A 22,988-nucleotide genomic window follows, 5' to 3' on the forward strand; every position below is an offset into this window, starting at 1 on the left:
TTCTGTACCAAACAGTCTATAAATTAATATATTGTGTAGTGTATATTTTACACTATAGTTAGCATGTTTCTTAGCTAATATTTTTCCAACCTTCCTGCTTTCAGTCCAAAACTGCCCACCTAACAGCCATTACTCCAGCTGCATAGCAGTTTGCCAACCTCAGTGTGCCCCAGCTCGAGGCCAAAGAGACTGCAGCCAGGACTGTGTGGAAGGGTGTCAGTGTGATCAGGGTTATGTGCTCAATGGGAAGAGCTGCATCCTGCCTCAAAACTGTGGCTGCTACACTGATGGCAAGTACTATGAGGTCAGTCTCACAACCAGTCTGAAGTGTAACAAACATGATTGCACAGTCCATGTTTCATTTGGAAGCAAAAAAAATAACATTATTCATTACAGTTCAGGCTGTTTTAAAAGACTGAAAAGTTTTTCTTTTCAGCCCAAACAGCTGTTTTGGAACAGTGACTGTACCAAACGCTGCCAGTGCATCGGAAGAAACCTGATCCAGTGTGACCCGAGACGGTGTAAGGCAGAGGAAGAGTGTGCTTTACGGCATGGAGTTAGAGGCTGCTTTGCAAGGCGTTCTCAGCACTGTGTATCATCAGGAGGTGGAGTCTTCAGGACATTTGATGGGGCATCGCTGCGTCTTCCAGCCTCTTGCTCCTTTGTTCTGTCCACCAACTGTCACAAGCTGCCTGATCTTTCCTTCCAACTCATTGCTAACTTTGACAAGTGGAGCACACCCAATCTCACCACCATCTCTCACGTTTACCTTTACATAAATGAGGAGAATATACTCATTTCTGGTAGCACTATTAAGGTAAGAGAAAAAAAAAACTCTTTGGCAATTGTTTAATTCTGTAACATACTATTTTTACCAACTTAAACTGGAAAAAGGGAGAATTTTAAATATGGCAATTTTTAAGTATCAAATACATGGCTCAGATTTATGTTGATACTGATGTCAGTCTGCAGGACTCCAATCCAGCATGATGAAAGTAAGAGCCAGTACAGAAGCACTCTAGAAATCAGCTCCATCTTATACGACATAAACCTGATGGCCTGGTGCAACCATGATTCCTACCGGTTTTTCCAAAGATAACTAGGTAGCTGCTCTAACAGCTAAGTCTTCCAGTACATAAGCTGATCTAGTGGAACCTGAAGCTAAAAACACAAGTTGGCTCTATTAGGTCTTTCTTCAACTATTAGTCTTCATAGACTATTACTTCTATTAAGCCTTTGCTAGCCACTATAAACTTAAGAGATAAAGCTAAGCCCCTAGTTTTAGAGCCATAGCTAGAGCTGGTTGTTCTAGTCACCAATCCCACAAATAGCCCAGTCTTTGATATGTAATTTTAGACCCATTCAAGTTGCCTAGCTGCTATAGCTGTTCATAAATAAGGTGGCTAAGCAGGCTAGGACATCACTGTAAACTACTAACAGCTGCTTGCTAGCAGGACTCTAGTGGGGGCATATACAAATGAGAACTTCTTCCAGTAGTTTTGAACCCATGCTAAACTTTGTCAAGGGTGTGTGGGACATTTTCACACTTTGTCGTGCCCTAATGAAAGTAATTCTGTCCTGCATCCTAGCTTTGCTCAGGGCACAAAGTTGCCATAACTCACAGTTTATGAAATAAATGCTAAAAAAACTCCACAATCTTAGTTTATAAACATCCCACTACTATTTTCATGAACTTACGGCATTGCCCCAGTGATGATTGACAGTGGATGATGTTGGAGGAAGTTTAGAGCACCCATAACATGTCTGCCATGCTTGTCAAGAGAGCCAGGAAGAAGAAGGTAGTTACCCAACAGTAAGTGACATCAACTGCTGGCTCTTTCAAAATAAAACTTCCTGTGTAACTAAATCTTTAATTGAAATGAACTTGTCTCTTCTAATAAAAAAACAACAAGCTAGCAAAGAACTGGATCAACCAAAAATATAAACACATGCCTTAAAGTCATCACAGTCATGATATCGCTGGACGTGTCCGTAGCTTTTGATACCGTCAACTATCAGATTCTCCTTTCCACACTCTCTGAGCTTGGCATCTCTGGATATGTCCTCTTGTGGTTTACAACCTAACAGGAAGAGCCTTTAGAGTATCCTTGCGAGAAGTGTTCAGATCGCTTGAGTTGAAAACAGGGGAGCCAATCAGACCAAGTCTTGTGGATTATCCTGATGTGAATGCACCATAAATCACCAGCCAGACTACTTTCCTCTGTTGTGCCACAATGGTGGAATGACCTCCCAAACTGTCCAATCTGCAGAGTCCTTGTCTTCTTTTAGGAAAAAGACTCAGCTCTTCAGTGAGCACCTACGCACTTACTTTAACTATATTTGTCAGAGGAGTTGGAGAACTTAGCCTAGTTGTTTGCAACAAACATTGTGGTATTGTGGTTGCATTTTAACACAGGGAATATTATGAGGTGGGAAGAAAAAAAAGCCTGTAGCACTACTTGTGAACACCTTCGTCCAACTGGACGCAGCAGCTTGTTCTGTCATTATGCCTTTGCTCCTGTTCTCCAGACCACAAGAACAAAATTACATCACTTTGTTCTCTCTTCCAGGTTGGTGTAAATTCTTCTTCATTAATAGGAAATAATACAATTTTCATGGAGTCACAATCCTACTGCAATACAGTGATGCATGGAAGATGGTTCATACAAAAAATATCTAGCTACCTGATGATGGGTAAAAGTAGTTAGTCATGTCAGATCAGTCTAATTGTAGATGGAATGAAATGAAATTAAATTAAATGAAAATGAATGAACGGTTAGGGTTAGGGGTAAGGGTAATTCAGATACAGTGTATCTGAGAAAAGCTCAACTTTCCTGTTAGATCCATGCATCCATCCTTTTTCTATACAACTTAGTCTAATTGGGGAAGCTGGAGCCTAGCAATTAGCAGGCAAGAGACATGTACACCTGTAAAGGTCTCCAGTCAATGTTACTAGATATTTAGTTTGAATCCACTTTACTTTAGGAGTTAACACTCACCATGCATCTTTGCTTCCCAGAAACAAAACCTGTTCCATGTAGAACATCAGCAGCAGCAGCAGCAGCAAAGAAGCAGAAGTTACATAGATACTTAGTGGTTACACTGCAAAAACTCAGCCTTAAAAAAACAAGAAAAAAATATACAAAAATGTTGCTTAAAATAAGATAAATTATCTGCCAACATAACAAGAAAATTTGGCTTGTCAGGACTTCAAAAACAAGTAAAAATACTCTTAAAACAAGAGGAATTCTCTGGCATAAAAACTAAGAATGATCTTACCTTTAAGAAAATAAGCATATGTGTACTCAATTTAAGATTTTTGATCTAACTTAGATTTCAGTTTTTGCAGTGTAGCATTCACTGCTTCTGTTGTGTTAGGTTTATGAATATGCCGTGCACACCTAGATGTGCCATTAAAGGTTTAATGCCCATGAGAGCCTGACAGACACACTATATTGTTTCTGTTTCTATTTGTGTTCTCTCCTGCACAATTTCATTCTGCTGTTGTGTAAATGTTTTTTTTTTTTCAAATATGCACGGCAAAACTTTTTGTGTGGAAATGTGGTGTGAACAGACCATATATAACATGACCGATGTCAAATGTGGCCCATGAGGAAATTGGTGGAATCTATGTCCTGCCCAGCTCCTTATATTTGGAACAATATGGCCCATACAAGATTTGCCAGTGCTGTAAGTGAGCCAGCGCTGTATTCGGCTCAGTCTGTCTGGCTTTAGGTTGAATATGCATGTTTTGAAAAAGATTTTTACCAAGGCTGCTTACATTTTTGGTGACTGATTGTAAATATTGTGATGACAAGGTTGTTGTCTTATGATGAAAGTTAAAAGAACATTTTAAAATATCAGCTTTTTTTCTCTCTCTTTTATCAGGATGATAAAGGTGCATTTCAGATCATTTTCTAAGGCTGAAATTTCATTGTGGGGATCAAGCTTGAAATGTGACAGAAACATATATTTTTCTCTGCTCAGATTATGGTCAAGTTACTTTCTTTTGCCTACATATCCAAGAAGCTTTTACTAAACTAAACAATGTATCTAATTTCAATCGCCCTTTCTTTCCAGAATACTTTAAAGTTCTTGTGGTTTAAATGACGATTTACTTACCACTGATAGTCTGTTAGAACTCCTCCAGTCCTGGATGTAGGTCATACCATTCAACTGAAAGTGCACTAAGAGGTAGATTATGACAAACCAAATTCCAGTGAGCTCTAGTCTTGCTTCATCCAGGTGAGCTACAGAACTAAATTGGCATCAGATGTAGCGAGGTTGCACTGGTCATATTCTCTTTACCATTGAGAAATCACTGCGCCATCACAATCTGTGCTCCTGGCTGTCTCCTTCCTTAGTCACTGTAGAGCGTGCCGTCACTTGGTATTGTCTTTTATGCATATGGACCAGCTTACACAAATGATACCAAAAAAATTTAATCACTGCTTAAGGAAACTGAACATATTCAAGCTTAAACACACCTTATTTGCTTCAGCCCATCAGCCAGTAAAATAAGGCAGAACTCTTTGTTCAAGTGTTCACTTTCAGATGCCACCTTCCAGCTAAGTGCAATTACTACTAAAGTTTCTAAAATTACATAGTTAGGCGACACCTTGAATTCTTTTTACAACAAAGGAGATAACTGAAATCACGTAAAATTTTCTAGGAAGGACTTGGGTCTCCCAGAGGTCTTATTTTCCCAAATGAACACTCCCATGGCCTTTTTTAAATCATTAAGCTGAGTTGATGTTTAAAAGAAGGGTTATCATGTCATGGTGCTGCTTTTGGTGTCTTCCCAGGTCAACGGCACACCCGTGTCAGTGCCGTTTCTAACAGGGCTGTTGACACGTCTGTCCACATCTGAAGGCTTTATTGTTATTGACACACCGCTGGACATTCAGGTTCGATACAACCGCTTCAACACTCTTAGCATCTCTATGGGCCAGCGACTTCAGAACAAGGTGTGTGGTCTTTGTGGGAATTTCAACGGGGACCCCAGCGATGACTACATGACCTCCAGGGGCAAGCCAGCAGTCAGCGCCCTGGAGCTGGCCCAGAGCTGGAAGACCAATGGTATGCAGAACAGGTGGGTGAGATTTACAGATACAGTGGAATTTATGGTGCATTTTACAAAAAGCAAGTAAAACCTTTTTTTGAGACCATTTCTAAATAGTTCTACTTTGCTACTGAGAAGAAAATAATTACCAATCTGCGCAGATGTGTCTGCAGATGTGTGCAGATTTTACCTGCCCCAAAAATCCAGTTAAAAGTGATGATCTTAAAAGCTAGAAGTTTCTCTTTTTCCTCTAGTTGTGATGAGACCCAGTATGTGGCTTTGGCTCAGTCTTGCGACAACACCGCTGTGCTGGCTCTGCAGAGTGAGGATGCCTGTCAGAAGCTGACACAACTGAAGGGCTTCTTCCAGCCATGCCACGGCCTGCTGGATCCCCGGCCCTTCTACCAGTCCTGCTACCTGGATGGCTGCTACAATCATCGCAAGGCTCAGGTCTGTGGTTCACTGGCTGCCTATGCGGAGGCCTGTCGCTCTTTGGGCACCCTCACCACCAAGTGGATCACCCAGGAGAACTGCTGTAAGAGCACCGTGAGATACCAGCCTCATGATGGCATTATGCTGCACACACAGTGGCGTTTTTTAAAAAAATGTTTAATTCCTGCTGATTTGATTGGCAATTGGAATCTAGTTCTGAAACATCTGCAATGCAGGTGCACATGATTTAATACAGTTACACACCTAATTTACGACAAGCACACCTCAAAACACACAGTCTCATAACAACACAGAGAATTAGGCATGAAAGTCAGATGCAGAAGTACAATATTAAAAAAAAAATTCTATCAAAGATAGACATATAGATAATGTGATGGAGAGCGAAAGAAGTTATATGCAATTTTGAACAGGTAAGTTCTGAGTCTCAATTATACATTATATGATTTGCTACTTTAACAGATGCATGTCGAATAGTTTTTAAATGAGCCACAGTTGAGCTGATTCCTCAGCTTTTTACTGTATCTTTCCTTGTGTGTGTGACAGCTAACGTTGTGTGTGGACTCGTCTTTAGCAGAATGGATCTATGACCCGTGTGCAGGAGAGATCTGCACTAACTTTACCTGCGAGCTGGAAAACGGAGGGGACCTGTGTGGCTGTCCCGAGTTACCTACCAGCCCAGTGGGTAAGATTTTGTCCTATTTACATGTGAAGTCCCACTTCAGCAGTTATCAGTTCACTAAAAAAGTAACATATTCATTTTGTTTTTTTAGTAAATTGGGATTTGCCAGTAGATGAACTTCTTGTCTTGTTTAATCTTAGTCATGTTAAGGCTTTGTGCCAAACAGTGAAATAAGAGACAACAAACTGCACAAATAAGAAATAACAGAAAGCATTAGTGATTACCGTATGTATTTTTCACTTTTTTATTGCTACCAGGGTGAAAAAAAGTAACAATAGAAAAGTATGGCCTAACCACAAACAAGCAGCTATCTAGTTGCTGGGCTAACCAGTAGCTGTTAAACCACAACAAAATAGGGACACTATAGGAAGTAGTGATGGAAGCATGACCCAAATGGGGCTCACTACATTGAAATATTCACTCTTTACAGTCACCTAGCAGCTATAACTGTTCATAACTGTGGTGTCTAAACTGGATTTATATCCCTGCTGCCTAGGAGGGCCAGCACAACTGACATGAGTGAAACCTAAGTGTCTGGTTGGGGCATTGTGTTGCAGGTTCTCTTCTATGCTTACTGCACATAACTTCCTCATAACTGCTCTGCAAGCAGGGGTGCACGTCAGATTTGGAATAAAATGAAAAATACTTTATTAATTCCCAAAGGGAAATTCAATTTTGTAGTATATAATTAACTTGAGGAGGTCTTGTTCTGGAGGCTGAGGGCTGCTGGCAGGAATGATCTTCTGTATCTTTCAGTCTTACATCAGACCTGAAGAAGCCTCTCACTGAACACACTTTGTTGATTCATCACTGTGTTGTGGAGAGGGTGTGAAGAATCCTCCATCATCTTCATCAGCTTGTGCAGCATTCTTCTTTGGACAATCAGCTCCAGCGGCTCCAGAGTTACTCCAAGCACAGAAGCAGTTTTCTGGATCAGTTTGTTGATTCTCTTCAAGTCTCTGGTTCTGATGCTACTACCCCAGCAGATGCTGCAAAGCTGACTGCACTCTCCACAACAGACTTATAGAAGATATGCAACATCTTGGTGCAGACGTTAAACCATCTCAGCTTCCTTAAGAAGTACAGTCTGCTCTGACCTTTCTTGTAGATGTAGTCAGTGTTGCATTTCCAGTCCAGTTTGTTGTCCAGCTGAACTCCAAGATACTTGTATTCCTCCACCACCTCCACCTCCTCTCCCAGGATGGAAACAGTGCTTTGTTTATTCTTCTTCCTCCTGAAGTCAACAATCATCTCTTTTGTTTTGCTGCTATTTAATATGAGATGATTGTCACCGCACCATTTAACAAACTGACTGACCAGTTCTCTGTACTCTGCTTCTTGTCCATCCCTGATACACCCCACAACTGCAGAGTCATCAGAGTATTTCTGCAGATGACAGGACTCAGAGTTGTACTGGAAGTTTGAGGTATACAGAGTGAAGAGGAATGGCCAGAGTACAGTTCCTTGTGGTGCACCAGTGCTGCTGACCTCCATCTCAGACACACAACCTTTCAGTCTCACAAACTGGGGTCTGTTTGTGAGGTAGTCATAGATCCAGGTGGTTGTGGAGGTATCCACCTGGAATTTATGGAGCTTCTCACATAACAAAGCAGGCTGAATGGTATTAAAAGCACTTGAGAAATGAAAGAACATGACCCTCAGAGTGCTGCCTGAATGGTCCAGATGAGAGTGTGCTCTCTGGAGCAGGTATATGATGGCATCTTCAACCCCAAGTCCATTACGATATGCAAACTAGAATGGGTCCTGAAAGGTGTTGTTGTTTGTTGAGGTGAGCCAGTAAGAGTCTCTCCAGTCTCTCCAACTCAGCGGGGGGCAAATATGGCTGGGGAGAGGGAAGTCTGGGCTTCCCTGCTTAGGCTGCTGCCCCCGCGACCCAACCTCAGATAAGTGGCCAAAGATGGATGGATGGAATGTATTTTGTAAATCATAAACCATTCCCAGGCCAGCTGAGAGATATAATCCCTCCAGCGTGTCCTGGGTCTTCCCCGGGGTCTCCTCCCAGAGGGATTCGCCTGGAACACCTCACCAGGGAGGTCCAGGAGGCATCCTGACCAGATGCCCGAGCCACCTCAACTGGTTCCTCTCGATGCGGAGGAGCAGCGGCTCTACTCTGATCTCCTCCCGGATGACCGAGCTCCTCACCCTATCTCTAAGGGAGAGCCCGGCCACCCTGCGGAGGAAACTAATTTCAGCCGCCTGTATACGAGATCTCGTTCTTTCGGTCACGACCCACAGCTCATGACCATAAGTGAGGGTAGGAACGTAGATCGACTGGTAAATCGAGAGCTTCGCCTTCTGGCTCAGCTCCTTCTTCACCACGACAGACCGGCGCAGAGTCCGCATTACTGCAGACGCCGCACCGATCCGTTTGTCGATCTCGTGCTCCATCCTTCCCTCCACCGTGAACAAGACCCCGAGATATTTAAACTCCTCCACTTGAGGCAGGACCTGACTCCCGACCCGGAGAGGACAATCCACCCTATTCCGGCTGAGGACCATGGTCTCAGAATTAGAAGTGCTGATTCTCGTCCCAGCCGCTTCACACTCGGCTGCGAATCGCTCAAGTGAGAGCTGGAGATCACGACCAGATGAAGCCAACAGGACCACGTCATCCGCAAAAAGCAGGGACCCAATCCTGAGGCCACCAAGCCGGATCCCCTCAACACCTCGGCTGCACCTAGAAATTCTGTCCATATAAGTTATGAACAGAATGGGTGATAAAGGGCAGCCTTGGTGGAGTCCAACCCTGACTGGAAACGAATCCGACTTATTTCCAACAATGTGGACCAAGCTCTGACACCTGTCGTACAGGGACCGGACAGCTCATACAAAGGGGTCCGGTCCCCTGTGCTTCCGGAGTACCCCCTACAGGAGCCACCGGGGTACACAGTCGGACTGGTTGAGCAAACTTCCATGCCCCCTCCAGGACCCCAAAGAGGTTGTAGAGCTTGTCCACTGTTCCGCGACCAGGACGAAAACCACACTGCTCCTCCTCAATCCGAGATTTGACTATCCGGCGGACCCTCCTCTCCAGGACCCCTGAATAGACCTTACCAGGGAGGCTGAGGAGTGTGATTCCCCTGTAATTGGAACACACCCTCCGGTACCCCTTCTTAAAAAGTTTTAAAATACATTCCAATTTCAATTACTTGTCATGACTGAATTATGTAACTACTGGCTACTGTTTATTATTGAAAATGAAGATGTTAAATGCATTAAAAATGGTGTGAAACAAGCAATGTACTAATTTTCCATTATAAACATCCTCGCCAACCTGGCCTTATGAACCTGACAGATCTGCCAGTTTGGCGCTCACAGTCATTTCTAGGGAAAATTTTGGGTAACCAATTAACCTAATGCCTTCAGACAGTAGGAGGAAGCCAGAGTATTTGCGTGTTCTCGATGCATAAACATCGAGAACATGCAAACTCCACACAGAGAAGCCGTCGCTCGAGCCTCCCCCCAGGTGAGGCTTGAATCAGCAATCTTCTTGTTGTGAGGCCACAGTGCTTTAGCTTCTTATTTCATTGATTACTCAAAACATTTTATATTTCAGATTTAGCATCCTAAAAAAATAACCATTTGTTCCATCTGTGTTCTACATGCATCATATAACCTTCCATCTCTGAGACTGTGGTGTCTACAGGTTCAGTGAGGGAGGGTCATTTAAACTCTAAAAACATGTAACACACATTAATGACTGTATGTTTGTAGCAGGTGAAGATGACATCATTCAAGCTGAGGTGAACTGTAAGCATGCTCTGATGGAGGTTTCAATCTCCAAGTGTAAGCTCTTCCAGCTGGGCTTTGAACGGGAAGATGTGAGGATCAACGATGAACGCTGTGCTGGCATCGAGGGAGAGGACTTCATCTCCTTCCAGATCAACAACACTAAGGGACACTGTGGTTCCATCGTACAGGTTGGCTTGTATGCAGTTGCTTCAATGCTGTTAGCTGATGCTTTTCAGCTGGATTTGCTTTTCCAGAGTCTCCATACAGTCCCCTGGTCCCTTCATCAGTTAGCTCTTTGGTTCTTTGACAGTCAAATGGCACACACATCATGTATAAGAATACCGTTTGGATCGAGAGTGTAAACAACACTGGTAACGTCATTACCAGAGATAGGACCATCAATGTGGAGTTTTCCTGCGCCTACGAACTGGACTTGAAAATTTCACTGGAGACCGTCCTGAAACCAATGCTCAGGTTAGACTCAGAAACCAGTCATGCATTCACTTCAGATTCATTATGGCAGGACTAGACCAGTAAGAACTTTTATCACCTTCCTCTTTCCTCTATTTTCCAGTGTGATTAACCTGACTTTACCGACCCAAGAGGGAAACTTCATCACCAAGATGGCTCTGTATAAGAACTCCTCCTACCGCAATCCATACAAAGAGGGGGAGGTGGTGCTTAGTACTCGGGATATTCTCTACGTCGGTGTCTTTGTAGAGGGGGCGGATGAAAATCAGCTTATCCTCATAGTGAATATGTGCTGGGCCACACCATCCCGCTACAGTAGCGACCGACTCCGCTACATCATCATAGAGAGAGGGTAGGCGAAACTATTTTTATTTCTTGGACCCACACATGAGCCTTGTTTTCACCAATGGGTGCATATCAGGATGGTTAACTGTAATGTTGCTGCATTCCCAAAGCCAACTGTAACCTTGCCTGAGATGAATATCAGCCGCACTGCATCTATTGCAATCCGGTTGGCATCAGGCATCAGCTGGCATCAGCCACAACAGCATGATGCCATTGTAGCACGATGTCTTCTTTAAAGTAGAAACCAAAACATGACTCAGAAATAAAGGAGAAGGAACAGTGTCATCCAAAATTTTCTTGTCTTTTTACTTGGCGTTTGACTGTTTGTTATGAAAAGATGATGGGCCTTTTTCCAGAGATTTAATCAACAACAACAAAAAATACCGTTGCTCAAAACTAGGAGCATAGAAAGTGACATGCTTCTGTTTTTTTGAACAACCAAAAGATGGCAGTGTGCAAGCTTCTACCCTTTTGGGTCAAATTGGTTAGATTTATTCCTCAAGAAATGGTTCCCAAAGAAGTAGGATGGGTTTTTGAGTTGTTGAAGGTGGTACCCTTCCAGTTTTCACTAGTGGAAATGCAAAAACATGCATCCCAATCCACACCCGTGGGTGGAAATGAGGCTATTAACATTGTAGGATTCATCTGTGGTAAAAGATTGTTTGTATTTCCAATGTTGTGGTAAACGATAAAAAGGAGTCACCTAATTAGTATAAGTGGTCATTAGATTATTGCCTGAAATTTAGCAGGATTGAAAGATTGCAGTTATTTCAGATCATTTCAGACAATCTCACCAATATAGAAATTTTAAACCAGCAGGTTTCTGCATATTTACAGCAGCTGAAAGATTGAACATAGCAGGATTCTGCAACCACTGTCAGTTAGTGCTTTTCAGTTGCATGACTAACATGTTACAATATTTTTCTGTCACTTGGGGGAAGTCTAGTAAAGAAGCAGTCTGTGCTGCACTAATGCTGTCGGACACTTTTAGCTTGTGGCCTTGTCTTTGCTGTGGGAAAAAAAAAGTTGTTAATCTAGGATTTTGATAGATGAATTTCAGACCATAGATAGGATAGTAGCAAGTATGAAGCAGAACTTTCAGAGTTTTATGTAAAAATAATCCCTCTGTAGGTGTCCAAACATTAAGGACAACACCATTGGCATGGCAGAAAATGGTGTATCACTCACCTGCCGCTTCCACGTCACTGTATTCAAGTTCATCGGAGATTATGATGAGGTCCACCTGCACTGCGACGTTTCACTGTGTGACTCAGACACAAACGCCTGCAAAGTGGTGAGATTTTTTTTTAATTCAGCTCTAAACCCCAGACAATGGATCCCTCTGCTGTGTTACTGATGAATGTATGTGTCCAGAACTGTCCACACAAGAGGAGAATGTACTCAGAGGATGGCAACCATAAAGAGCACATACTGAGTGTGGGGCCCATAAGAAAGAGAGGTGGGTGTGGAGTTTAGTGATGGTAAACATTTTCACACAAAACAAGGTGTCTTTTAGATTTTCATGTTAGGAATAATTTGGATCTGAAACATGTAGAAGGTTGACTATAAAACCTGGATGAGAACCCCGGAGAGAAAGAAAATAAGAACAATGAGTAAAAACATGACAACAATGGAACAAGGAAAGTTCGGAAAGTATCAAACAGAAATCACAATATTTTATAAAACTGAACAAAATAAATACATCAATATTCCAGTAATACTGGATATTACTGCTTCATGGTGCAGGCATCCGAATTTTATGTAACTGGTTCACTTCTTCCAGGCTTGTATCACCATGGCAACTGATGATGGAATCCTGACCTGCAATAAATGTTTAATTTAATTTTATTATATCTCATCCATTTTCTTTCTTTTTTCAGTTTTTCTGTAATTATTCTATTCAGAAACTCTCTGCTGCAGATTTCCACAACTTGGTTCCTATCTTTCCTCAGAGTCCGACTGGTGTGAGGAGGAAAATGGAGGTTGTGAGCAGATCTGCACCAGTAAGGGAACTGGACCCATCTGCAGCTGTGTGACTGGGATGCTGCAACATGACAAGAAAAGCTGCAGAAGTGAGTTACACAGTCTCTTTATGCCCCAAAATGTTTATGGATATCTATGTCACTAAAATAATTTGTATCAGTTCAAAAGCAGCAAGGAGAAAATTTATGAATACCAAACAAAGTTACCATGGAAGCACTTTTGTTTAATCCTTAAGTTTCCAAAAGAGTCTTCTCCCAGGTTGTCCAATGCCCCTTCACAGTGACACTCAAATTAAGTTTAGCTAAATAATCTAAATAATATCCAGTGTACCCTGAATGCAGCATGTGTGCTTTTCACATGTTTATGTCTGCATGCATTCATAGTGACATTAGTTTGACACCTCCCTGTACCTAAAGACTTTTGTAGCTATCAGATTCCAATCTGATGGGATCTGTGGGAAGCAAGCCACATGCACAAGAACTGGGTCCAAATGGGTCAAACTGGTTTATTGCTAACATCCAGTTATCATGACTCTCAGGACAATCTGGTTGAATGTCTTCTGATGGCTTCAGCAGGACTTGGGTAATATCAACCACTTAGGTATAACAGCTGTAAAGCCTGTTTACAGAAACTTTACGCTTGGTGATGTGAGTTCTTTTTATTTGTATATCTTTTTTTTTTTTTTTTTTACCAAAATAACATCTGAACAGTACTGCATACCTGGTAATAGGTGTCAAGGGTCCCAGCTTATAAAAAAAAGAATTTCCCCTCAGGGACAATAAACTCTAAATCTAAGTCAACTGCAGGTTGTTAGCTTTTATCTGAAACAACAATAATGCCTGAATCCAAGATAATACAAAATCATTTTCACTAATAAACAATGCAACATTTTTTATGTGAAAATAGGTTTTTGTCCACCCTTTAATTCTTTAATAATATCAAACTTGTGTTGTTTATTTTAGATATTGTTTAGATATATAATTTATTAGATTTGATAACCCAATTTTCTATTTCAGCAAAACTAGGAAGAAAGGCATAAAAAATGTTAAAATATACAAAATACAGTTAAAGAAAAATGAAATAGCAATTGTTTTTGCAAATTGTATTTATTTAAACGATGAATGGAGTAAAATTGTGTTTTTCTTTTTTTTCCAGCTTCAAGCTCCAGCTGTAAATTTTGCCCTCTGCTGAGCATCAGCGCTCTGATCTCCGTTCTCCTGACTTGTTTTCAAACTTGTTTCCTTTCTTAACATCAACAACAAATGAAAAACACACAGACTTGAAGATACAGAAAAATCAGCCGTGTTTAGCCAGTAGATGAACCGACAGACAGAAAACTGACAGAGGAAAAATCCAAACCCATTCCAGATGTTGAAACTCTGGTCTGGTGGAGAGAAAATATGGGTTTGCATATCTTCACTACCTGACATGTTTTACATCTTTGTAGCCAAACTGTGGTGCTTCACCTCCTCTTATTTACATGTATCAGAGAACCTCACTGTATTATTCACTTAAATCTACAATGTTTAGATGTTTTTTGATGTTATAACATTTTTCCCCCAAAAAACCTTTTTCTCTTCATAGAAAATGGACCTTTCACTGAGTTTAACCACTAGGTGGCATCAAAGAAACATGATTTCATTTCCCAAGCCTGTAAAGTTTTACTGAAAGCAAGCCAAATGTGAAAAATCTGTATTATTATTATTATTATTATTATTATTATTATTTATTAGCCAAAACAGAAACATATTTGACATATTAATCTCTCAAAAATGTAGAATAATTGTGAAGAATGCTGCCTTGATTTTATATTTGTTTTTAGATGTAATGCAAATATTTCTACAGATTCCACTGAGGTCAAGAAAAGTGTGATGTACAAAGGAACTGAAAATTATTATTCAACATTTTTATAAATAAACAGCATGATTGCATCCAGCATGAAGAGCAGCCAACCTTCACATATCATGCATGTTAGTATCGAGTCAGGTTTAGGGACTTTGCACCTTTAAGGCTGAAGTTTCTGCCTAACATAAGCAGGTATCACTTGATCAGAGTGGATGTTCTTCAACCATTTGTAAAAACTGGATTTTTTTTTTCAACTTTGAAGGAGTGTTAATATCAGTGTAGCTGATTTTGAAATGACCCAGCTTCACTCAAATGTTCTCCATTGCTGACTTAAGGCATGGATAACCCCTGCCGGTCACACGATGCTTGTCTTGCATCTACTCTCCTCCATAGAAGGTCTGATGCTGCTGTTTTTTTCCTGAAGAAAATATTATTTTTAGAAAACATGAAAAAAAAATTACCATATGAAACAACTTTTTGTATAAGTCTTCACATTGCATAAAAACATTGTGGATTTTCAATCATAATAGAGACAGAAGAGTCGTTCCTAGCAACAGCACACCTGCTGGCTGACTTAAACCAAAGCGAAACTTATTTGACTTCCAAACAATCTAATTATTTGGGCTAGGGTTGGGCAATATGACCAAAATCTCACATCCCGACATAGCTTATTTTATATCTCCATAACAATATGCATAACAATATAAAATTGTGTGTGTAATTTTGTGTCAGTCATCAGTTATTTGTTAAATGCACTTGGCAATGGCAGTAGGGATCTCCTTTTATCTGCGGGAACTTTGGCCGCACGGTGTTTCATGGGTAAATGCCTGTTGCAGCGTTTGGGTCTGGAGTTTATTATAAGCACGTTCGCCTCCACTTGACGCTGCTTTTGTGGCTTTTGCTCGTTGACTCTCTGTATTCTTTGTCCTGATTCCTGCGCAGGTGATAAAATGAGTTAGTTGTGTCGGGGTCCGTTGTTGGGACTGTGAGCTAGTCTGTTGTCGGTTTAGTGAATTATCCTGCTCTGAAACGCTACCATCTTTCTCCAAGTTTATGTATTGCAGCGTCCATGCCGTAAAGCACATCTTGACGTAAAATACTGCAGTAAAGAACCTAACCTTGGCGTAAACGATAGGAAACGATAAGCATTGTCCAGAGGATAGATCTCGTCATATCACCCAGCCCTAATTTGGTCTCAACCTGTTTGTCACAAAGATTTATCTAAAGAAAGAATAAACAAGTTACAAGTCTGAATAAATAAGTCTGAATATCTCATGATTTATATTAGTCTAATAAGTCTTTTCTGTGGGTTTTTTTTTTTTTTTTTTTTTTTTTTTTTTTTTTTGTAAAGAGACTTTTATAAAAACCATAAACATGACCAAAAACATTTTTTTTAGCTGATGATCTGGACATTTAGCCTCACAATGTTTTGGTTTTGTCAGTTGCAGCATTGCTCTCTTTTAGTGCATACTTTTTTCTACAGTTTCTACAGTTTTACTCTGATTGGAACGATAATTCATAAATCGACATCTGTTCTAAATACAACTTTAAATTAGCCATAAAGACACAAGTTTATGCAAGTGTATACTGTGGTCAGAATAAAGTGATGTTTGTAACAGACCTCTGCAGCCACTGCGGGTGCTCCCTATGGCCATTGGACAGAATGCAGGGTTCAGGAGTCTCACCACCAGCTGCAGACCTATGTTGTTGGAACAGAACAGAAATTTTGGATTGTTGAAATTTTGGAGAGACAAAAAGTTTGTGAATGAGTTTTGAATGACATTTGAATATTTATGTGGGAGGAAAGCACCTTGTTAAATCATTACTCTTAATTTTAGATGATAGATTATTTTGTGTATATAACAATATTTAGTGATAACATTAATTGAAATGTTTCATTTTAGTCACTTTAATCTTACTTAGAAATCTTTTTTCCACACTGCTGACACATGAACCCCGCAGTTTTGTGTCGTGGTTGACATGTCAGAAATGTGGCTGACTGTTCATAGTTTAAACAAACTCTCGAGGCTCAATGAGGCCATGTTGGATTAGTTATAAAACCAATATGAGCTTTTCATATGTTTGTAACGCTCAGTGTACAAATGTACAGTGAGTTTGCTGGTTTATGACATTACTTTTTTTTTTTTTTTTTTTTTAAAATAATCACTTTATTTTTAAAGCATGACCAAAAGATGTTTTATTCTTTGTGAGAAGCACCACCCTTCCATGAATAAATGTTCTCAAATTTAGTATGAGTGAAGTTCTTTTAATGCTTGACGACACGAATCGCTCAAGTGAGAGCTGGAGATCACGACCAGATGAAGCCAAGAGGACCACGTCATCTGTAAAAAGCAGGGACCTGAGGCCACTAAGCCAGATCCCTCAACACCTCGGCTGCGCCTAGAAATTCTGTCCATATAAGTTATGAACAGAATTGGCGATAAAGGGCAGCCTTGGTGGAGTCCAACCCTCACCGGAAATTAAACTGACTTTCAACTAGTAAGGCCGGGCGGACAATGTGTGATTTTAGAAATCTGACTGTCGGGGAAATGCTCCCACTGCACGACTGGGTTTGTCCCTCGTACTCTATCTGACCCGACGACATGTGTACTCATACTGTACGACTGCTGTCAGCCACCATTACTGACAACCACGACTAGTTGTCGGCGTCAGTCGGTGTGTGACGGCACGACGTGCTCGAGTGTGAACAACGAAATACAAAGGTTCCTAGTTCCTATGACAACCACAGCGTGCCTGACAAGATGGCGAGCAGGCAGCAAGTTGTTGCAGTTGTGTGCGCTGAAACTTAAAACAAAAGAAAACCTCGTGTTCTCTCCATAGCTCTACTAATCTCTCTTCTAGCAGCTGTGTCCACCGCACATGTCTGAAGTTGGGGTTGCCCGCCATTGTTTAAAGCTCCACCGGTGTCTTCTGCGCAGGTGCGAACGTAGAATCGTGATGTAACACCACTCACACTGTACGGGCTACAGCGAAAATTTCTGACATGCCAGAAGTTTGATCGGGAGGTCGCAGCATCATCGTTAGAACGTAGCAGCAATGAATCCTTCCTCGTGAGTGTTCTCACACTGTACGGCTTACGACCTCCTGACCGGACATCCCGACGCTACGATGTTTCCACGATGACACAGCGTGGTCTGCGACAGCAAAACCGCCTGAAATCGCCTCGAAATCGCACAGTGTCCGCCCGGCATAATACGAACCAAGCTCTGACACCTGTCGTACAGGGTCCGGTACCCCATACTCTTGGAGTAACCCCTACAAGAGCCCCCGGGGGACATGGTTGATCGCCTTCTCCAAGTCCACAAAGCACATGCAGACTGGTTGGGCAAACTCCCATGCTAGTTTGCCATTTTCCCATGCCAGTTTGAGGGCATAGAGCTGGCGCAGTGCTCTACAAAAAAGTGAGTTTTAGGTGCAGACTTGAAATCTGAGACAGATTGGGCAGCTCTGATGTGATAGGGAAGGCTGTTCCACATCTTAGGATCAGCAACAGAAAAAGCTCTGACACCCCTGGATTTAAGTCTGGCAATTAGGGTTAGGGTTCTCTACTTGCTGCAAATAAAAAGCGCATGTAAAACAGACGTGAAGAGATGCGGCTGCAGCGTTAGTGAAGATGTTTATAAGTCACATTGTACAACGTGACAGCAACTGTTAAGTCGCGCACGGTGGACTGTCCGACATCTAACGGCATCAGGAGAGCATGATCATTTATTTATATACCGTCGGCATATACTTATAGTTATAAATATCATATATAGCCATTAAAAATGTACTTTCAATGGATGAAAAGTTAATAAATACACGCAAATATATATATATATATATATATATATATATATATATATATATATATATATATATATATATATATATATATATATATATAGCTAAGCTACAGGGAAACAATTATTTTATATGCATTTCCTGCATTAAAATGTTTAAAACTTTATGTTTTTATGTCAGCTTTTGATGTCAGGAATCTGTAGTAAGTGATCAATTCAATAAATGAGCCTGTTTATTATGTTGTTAAACTGTTATGACATGAGTGGTGTCTGTCCCTTATTTTAATTTATGAAAGGTGGCAACCCTATTTCCAGTCCAGTTTGTTGTCCAGCTGAACTCCAAGATACTTGTATTCCTCCACCACCTCCACCTCCTCTCCAAGGATGGAAACAGTGCTTTGTTTATTCTTCTTCCTCCTGAAGTCAACAATCATCTCTTTTGTTTTGCTGCTATTTAATATGAGATGATTGTCACCGCACCATTTAACAAACTGACTGACCAGTTCTCTGTACTCTGCTTCTTGTCCATCCCTGATACACCCCACAACTGCAGAGTCATCAGAGTATTTCTGCAGATGACAGGACTCAGAGTTGTACTGGAAGTCTGAGGTGTACAGAGTGAAGAGGAATGGCCAGAGTACAGTTCCTTGTGGTGCACCAGTGCTGCTGACCTCCATCTCAGACACACAACCTTTCAGTCTCACAAACTGTGGTCTGTTTGTGAGGTAGTCATAGATCCAGGTGGTTGTGGAGGTATCCACCTGGAATTTATGGAGCTTCTCACATAACAAAGCAGGCTGAATGGTATTAAAAGCACTGGAGAAATGAAAGAACATGACCCTCAGAGTGCTGCCTGAATGGTCCAGATGAGAGTGTGCTCTCTGGAGCAGATATATGACGGCATCTTCAACCCCAAGTCCATTACGATATGCAAACTGGAATGGGTCCTGAAAGGTGTTTACTTGCTTGTTGAGGTGAGCCAGTAAGAGTCTCTCCAGGACTTTCATGATGTGAGATGTCAGGGCAACTGGTCTGTAGTCACTTGGTTCAGCTGGTTGTGTTTTTTTAGGCACTCGAACAAGGCAGGAGGTTTTCCACAGCACTGGGGGTGAACTGAACCTGTTGAAGAATATGTTCAGTGTGTTCTGGTCCATGACTGAGCAGCAGGATGACAGATTGGAGGTGTGACAGGAAAGCAGTGGGCTTATGGAGGGTGTGTGGTCTGTTGGGCTGGAGGTAGGGGGTGAACTGAAACTGTTGAAGAATATGTTCAGCTCATTAGCTCTGTCCAGACCTCCATCAGGCTCGTCCTCCTTTAACTTGAAGCCGGTGATCTTCTTCATTCCAGACCACACATCCCTCACGTTATTCTGCTGGAGCTGACTTTCTAACTTCCCCCTGTAGTCCTCCAGTCTGTAGCCTCAAAGCCTCCTCTAAGAGCATCTTCAGCTTCAGCAGACCAGATTTTGATAGTCTTTGTGATGACTGGTTGCTGCTGAACGATGGGCTTGTAGGTGGAGGTGAGAAGAACCAGATTATGGTCAGATCTTCCTAAAGGAGGCAGGGCAGAACAACTGTATCCATTATTCATATTTACATAAAATATGTCCAAGATCTTCTTTTCTCTTGTGGAGCAGCTGACAAACTGCTGGAATGTTGGTAGAGTTGCAGAGAGGGAGACGTTGTTGAAGTCTCCGGAGATCACCATGAATGAGTTTGGATGCTGTGTTTGTAGCCGAGCAACGACGGAGCTGATGACGTCACAGGCTGTGTCTGGTGCGGTACCAGGTATTATATAAACCGCTACCAGAATAACACAGGTAAACTCTCTGTGTAAATAATATGGACGGAAGCTCACAGCTAACAGTTCCATGTCCCTTGTGCATATCTTCTCCTTGACAGTAACATGTCCAGATTGACACCAACGCTGGTTAACGAGCACTGCAATTCCACCACCCTTTAGCTTTCCGCTGTGTTGTCTACGGCGGTCTGCACGGACCGTTTTAAAGCCCGGTACAGACACATTACAGTCAGGGATGTGTTCATGCAGCCATGTCTCGGTGAAGCACATAATATCTAACACCACTATAAAGTCAGGAAACATTAGTTATTTAGGTATAATCAAGTCTACCAGACTAACAGAATTAATAAAGTTAAATTACGAACAGCTATTGCAAACAGTGGCGGATGACCTCTTCAGGTGGAACCGCTTGCCCATATCACTTATTTGAAGTGGGGAGTTTCCACCATTAAAATAATGGTTCTACCGAAAGTTAATCACCTTTTCTCAATGATTCCCACCAAATCATTCTCCACTTGGTTTAAATCATTAGACTCCGACATATCCAAATTTCTCTAGAAAAACAAGCCACAGTCCAAATACTTTACAACAGACCAAAGACAGAAGTGGGTTGGACCTGCCCAATTTTAATAAAACTTTCTAATGTAATGGGCTGCAATTCATCTCCAAGTGGATTACTCACCCTGGGTAGAGCAGGCATTGAGTGAGTATTTAGTTTGACTCTGATTTACTGATTTTTTCATCAGCTCAACTGTTAAATCACATATGTGTTTTAAAAGCATTAACATCAGTTCCTCTTTATGGCTTGGTGGGAATTCCTGAAAGTAACCAAGTCTGCACTCATTGCATGTAAGCTATCACCCAACTCAAACAATCCAGACATTCTACAAAACAGAAAGATGATAAACTTCCCTCAGTGGAAAAATAAAGGAGTAAAGCAGTTTGAACATATTATAGAAAATGGAAACTTTCTGCCATTGGATGCAATTTCTTCCAAATATGAAATCAGCAGCACAAAATTCTTAGAATACCACCAAATTAAATCTCAGTGGGGGTCCTGGGCTCTGGTGCCTGGGGCTGTCCCCTGTCTCCCGGAGATAGGGGTTCGGCCTCCGCTGGGGGGCTTGGCTGACCTGGATCTGCTGCTGCGGTCGGGGGCAGGTCCGTGCCCTGGTGCCTGGTAGTGGGCCCCAGGAACAAGATGGTTGAGGATGGTGTGTGTGTGTGTGTTTGTGTGTATGGGGGAGTGTAGTGGTGCATGAGTGTGTGGGGGGGTAGGTGTGTGTATGGTGTTGGGGCATGTGTGTGGGGGGGTTAGGGTATGAGGGAATGGGGTGGTGTGTGTGGGGGGTAGGGGTTTGTGTAAGGGGGGTCTTGGTGGTCATGGAGGTCCTGCAGGTTTATTCACACAGCAGCAAGTTTATTTTGTTTGTTTCTGTATATTTGGTGGCTGTAGCTCATGAGGAAGAGTGGTTGACTTGCAACGGGAAAGTTGGGAGTTCAATTCTAGGCTTCTCCTGACTATGTGCCAAAGTGCCCTTAGGCAAGACACTGAACCCTAAGTTGCCCCCCGATGTGCCTATCGGGCTATGAGTGTGTTTGTAAGTTGCTTTGGATAAAAGTGTCTGCTAAATAAAGTATCTTTGGATTTGATACACACACACACACACACACATATATATATATATATATATATATATATATATATATATATATATATATATATATATATATATATATATTATAAATGCATTTGTATGTTTTTTCCTCTCTCTCTCTTTCACTTTCTCTACAAGGTGTTTTCTCTTCTTTCTCTGTCTGTCTCTCTTCTGTCCTCTCCGGCCCGGTCTAGCAGTGCAAACACTACAATGCAAACAATAATGCAAAATAAATAGAAAAATAAAATAAAAATTCTCAAAGTCAAGGGGATCACTATATCTATAAAGCTTTCCTTGGCAAAGTAAATTTGCTCAGCAGAACACAGCATCCAGATGATCATTTAGCTTGTTTAAATGCTGGACAAGACACACAAAAAAATGAATAAATAAAATCATTTTAAATAAAACAATTGTGTTTAAGTCACACAGTGTTCAAATATGTTTTACAGATTCCATTTCAATATATTGTTACATCTATAAATAAAAGTATAAGAACAATAAAAAACAGGTTTTAGCTGTAAAGAGGTCATTTTGACCCCAGGCAAAACATTTTTCTGACCCCTGATCTACACTTTTATCTAAGCAGTTGTCTGAAAAGATTAATTAGTAGTGATGTGCACATCAATACCAAAATATCTATTCCTCCTATTCCAACATTTATATAACATATAAAAGAATTTTGCGAAAAGGTTAAAATGAGTTCTTCTCAAGCAGTTTCACGTCACTCACTACCATCAGTGTCCATCAGTCTGACACACAGTGATAATGGACATAATTTAAACAGCAAAGATGTGCAGGACATATGTGAAAAATTTCAAATAAATTTTTATGACTAATATATAACCTGATCCTGTATACATACATACCAACTGCATACCTACTTTTTTTAAAGGGAATATTACATGTATATAACTTTATAAGGGGACTTGATTGAAAACAGGCTTTGTAATTAATTAATCTTAATGAATCGCATTTTGATCGCAAAATAAACTATGCTCCAAAAAGCAACTTTTTTCATTTAAATGGATCTAAGCAATTATTCAGTCAAATAACAGTCAAAAAGAATAATATATTAAACTCAGGCTCTATTAATGTTTGGATTAATTAATTTAATTTGAAACAGTAAAAAAAAAAA

The 22,988-nt window shown here is 41.1% G+C and overlaps 1 protein-coding gene across 1 annotated transcript in view; it reads left to right on the top strand.

Annotated features, from left to right (window-relative positions):
• tecta (tectorin alpha) overlaps nt 1-21,379 on the top strand; it is a gene marked incomplete at its 3' end in the record, with an annotated part of 31,464 nt that extends 10,085 nt beyond the window's left edge. The window contains exons 12-23 of the mRNA XM_079247970.1: nt 105-304; nt 437-817; nt 4,806-5,092; nt 5,317-5,597; nt 6,087-6,197; nt 9,933-10,135; nt 10,258-10,421; nt 10,522-10,770; nt 11,895-12,057; nt 12,138-12,222; nt 12,716-12,835; nt 21,297-21,379. Of these exons, the coding sequence (XP_079104096.1) occupies nt 105-304; nt 437-817; nt 4,806-5,092; nt 5,317-5,597; nt 6,087-6,197; nt 9,933-10,135; nt 10,258-10,421; nt 10,522-10,770; nt 11,895-12,057; nt 12,138-12,222; nt 12,716-12,835; nt 21,297-21,379 (2,327 nt within the window). The remainder of the gene's footprint in view (nt 1-104; nt 305-436; nt 818-4,805; nt 5,093-5,316; nt 5,598-6,086; nt 6,198-9,932; nt 10,136-10,257; nt 10,422-10,521; nt 10,771-11,894; nt 12,058-12,137; nt 12,223-12,715; nt 12,836-21,296) is intronic.
• Nucleotides 21,380-22,988: the final 1,609 nt, after the last annotated feature.

This window comes from Telmatherina bonti (assembly GCF_933228915.1).
Source record: "Telmatherina bonti genome assembly, chromosome: 10".
Classification (NCBI taxonomy): domain Eukaryota; kingdom Metazoa; phylum Chordata; class Actinopteri; order Atheriniformes; family Telmatherinidae; genus Telmatherina; species Telmatherina bonti.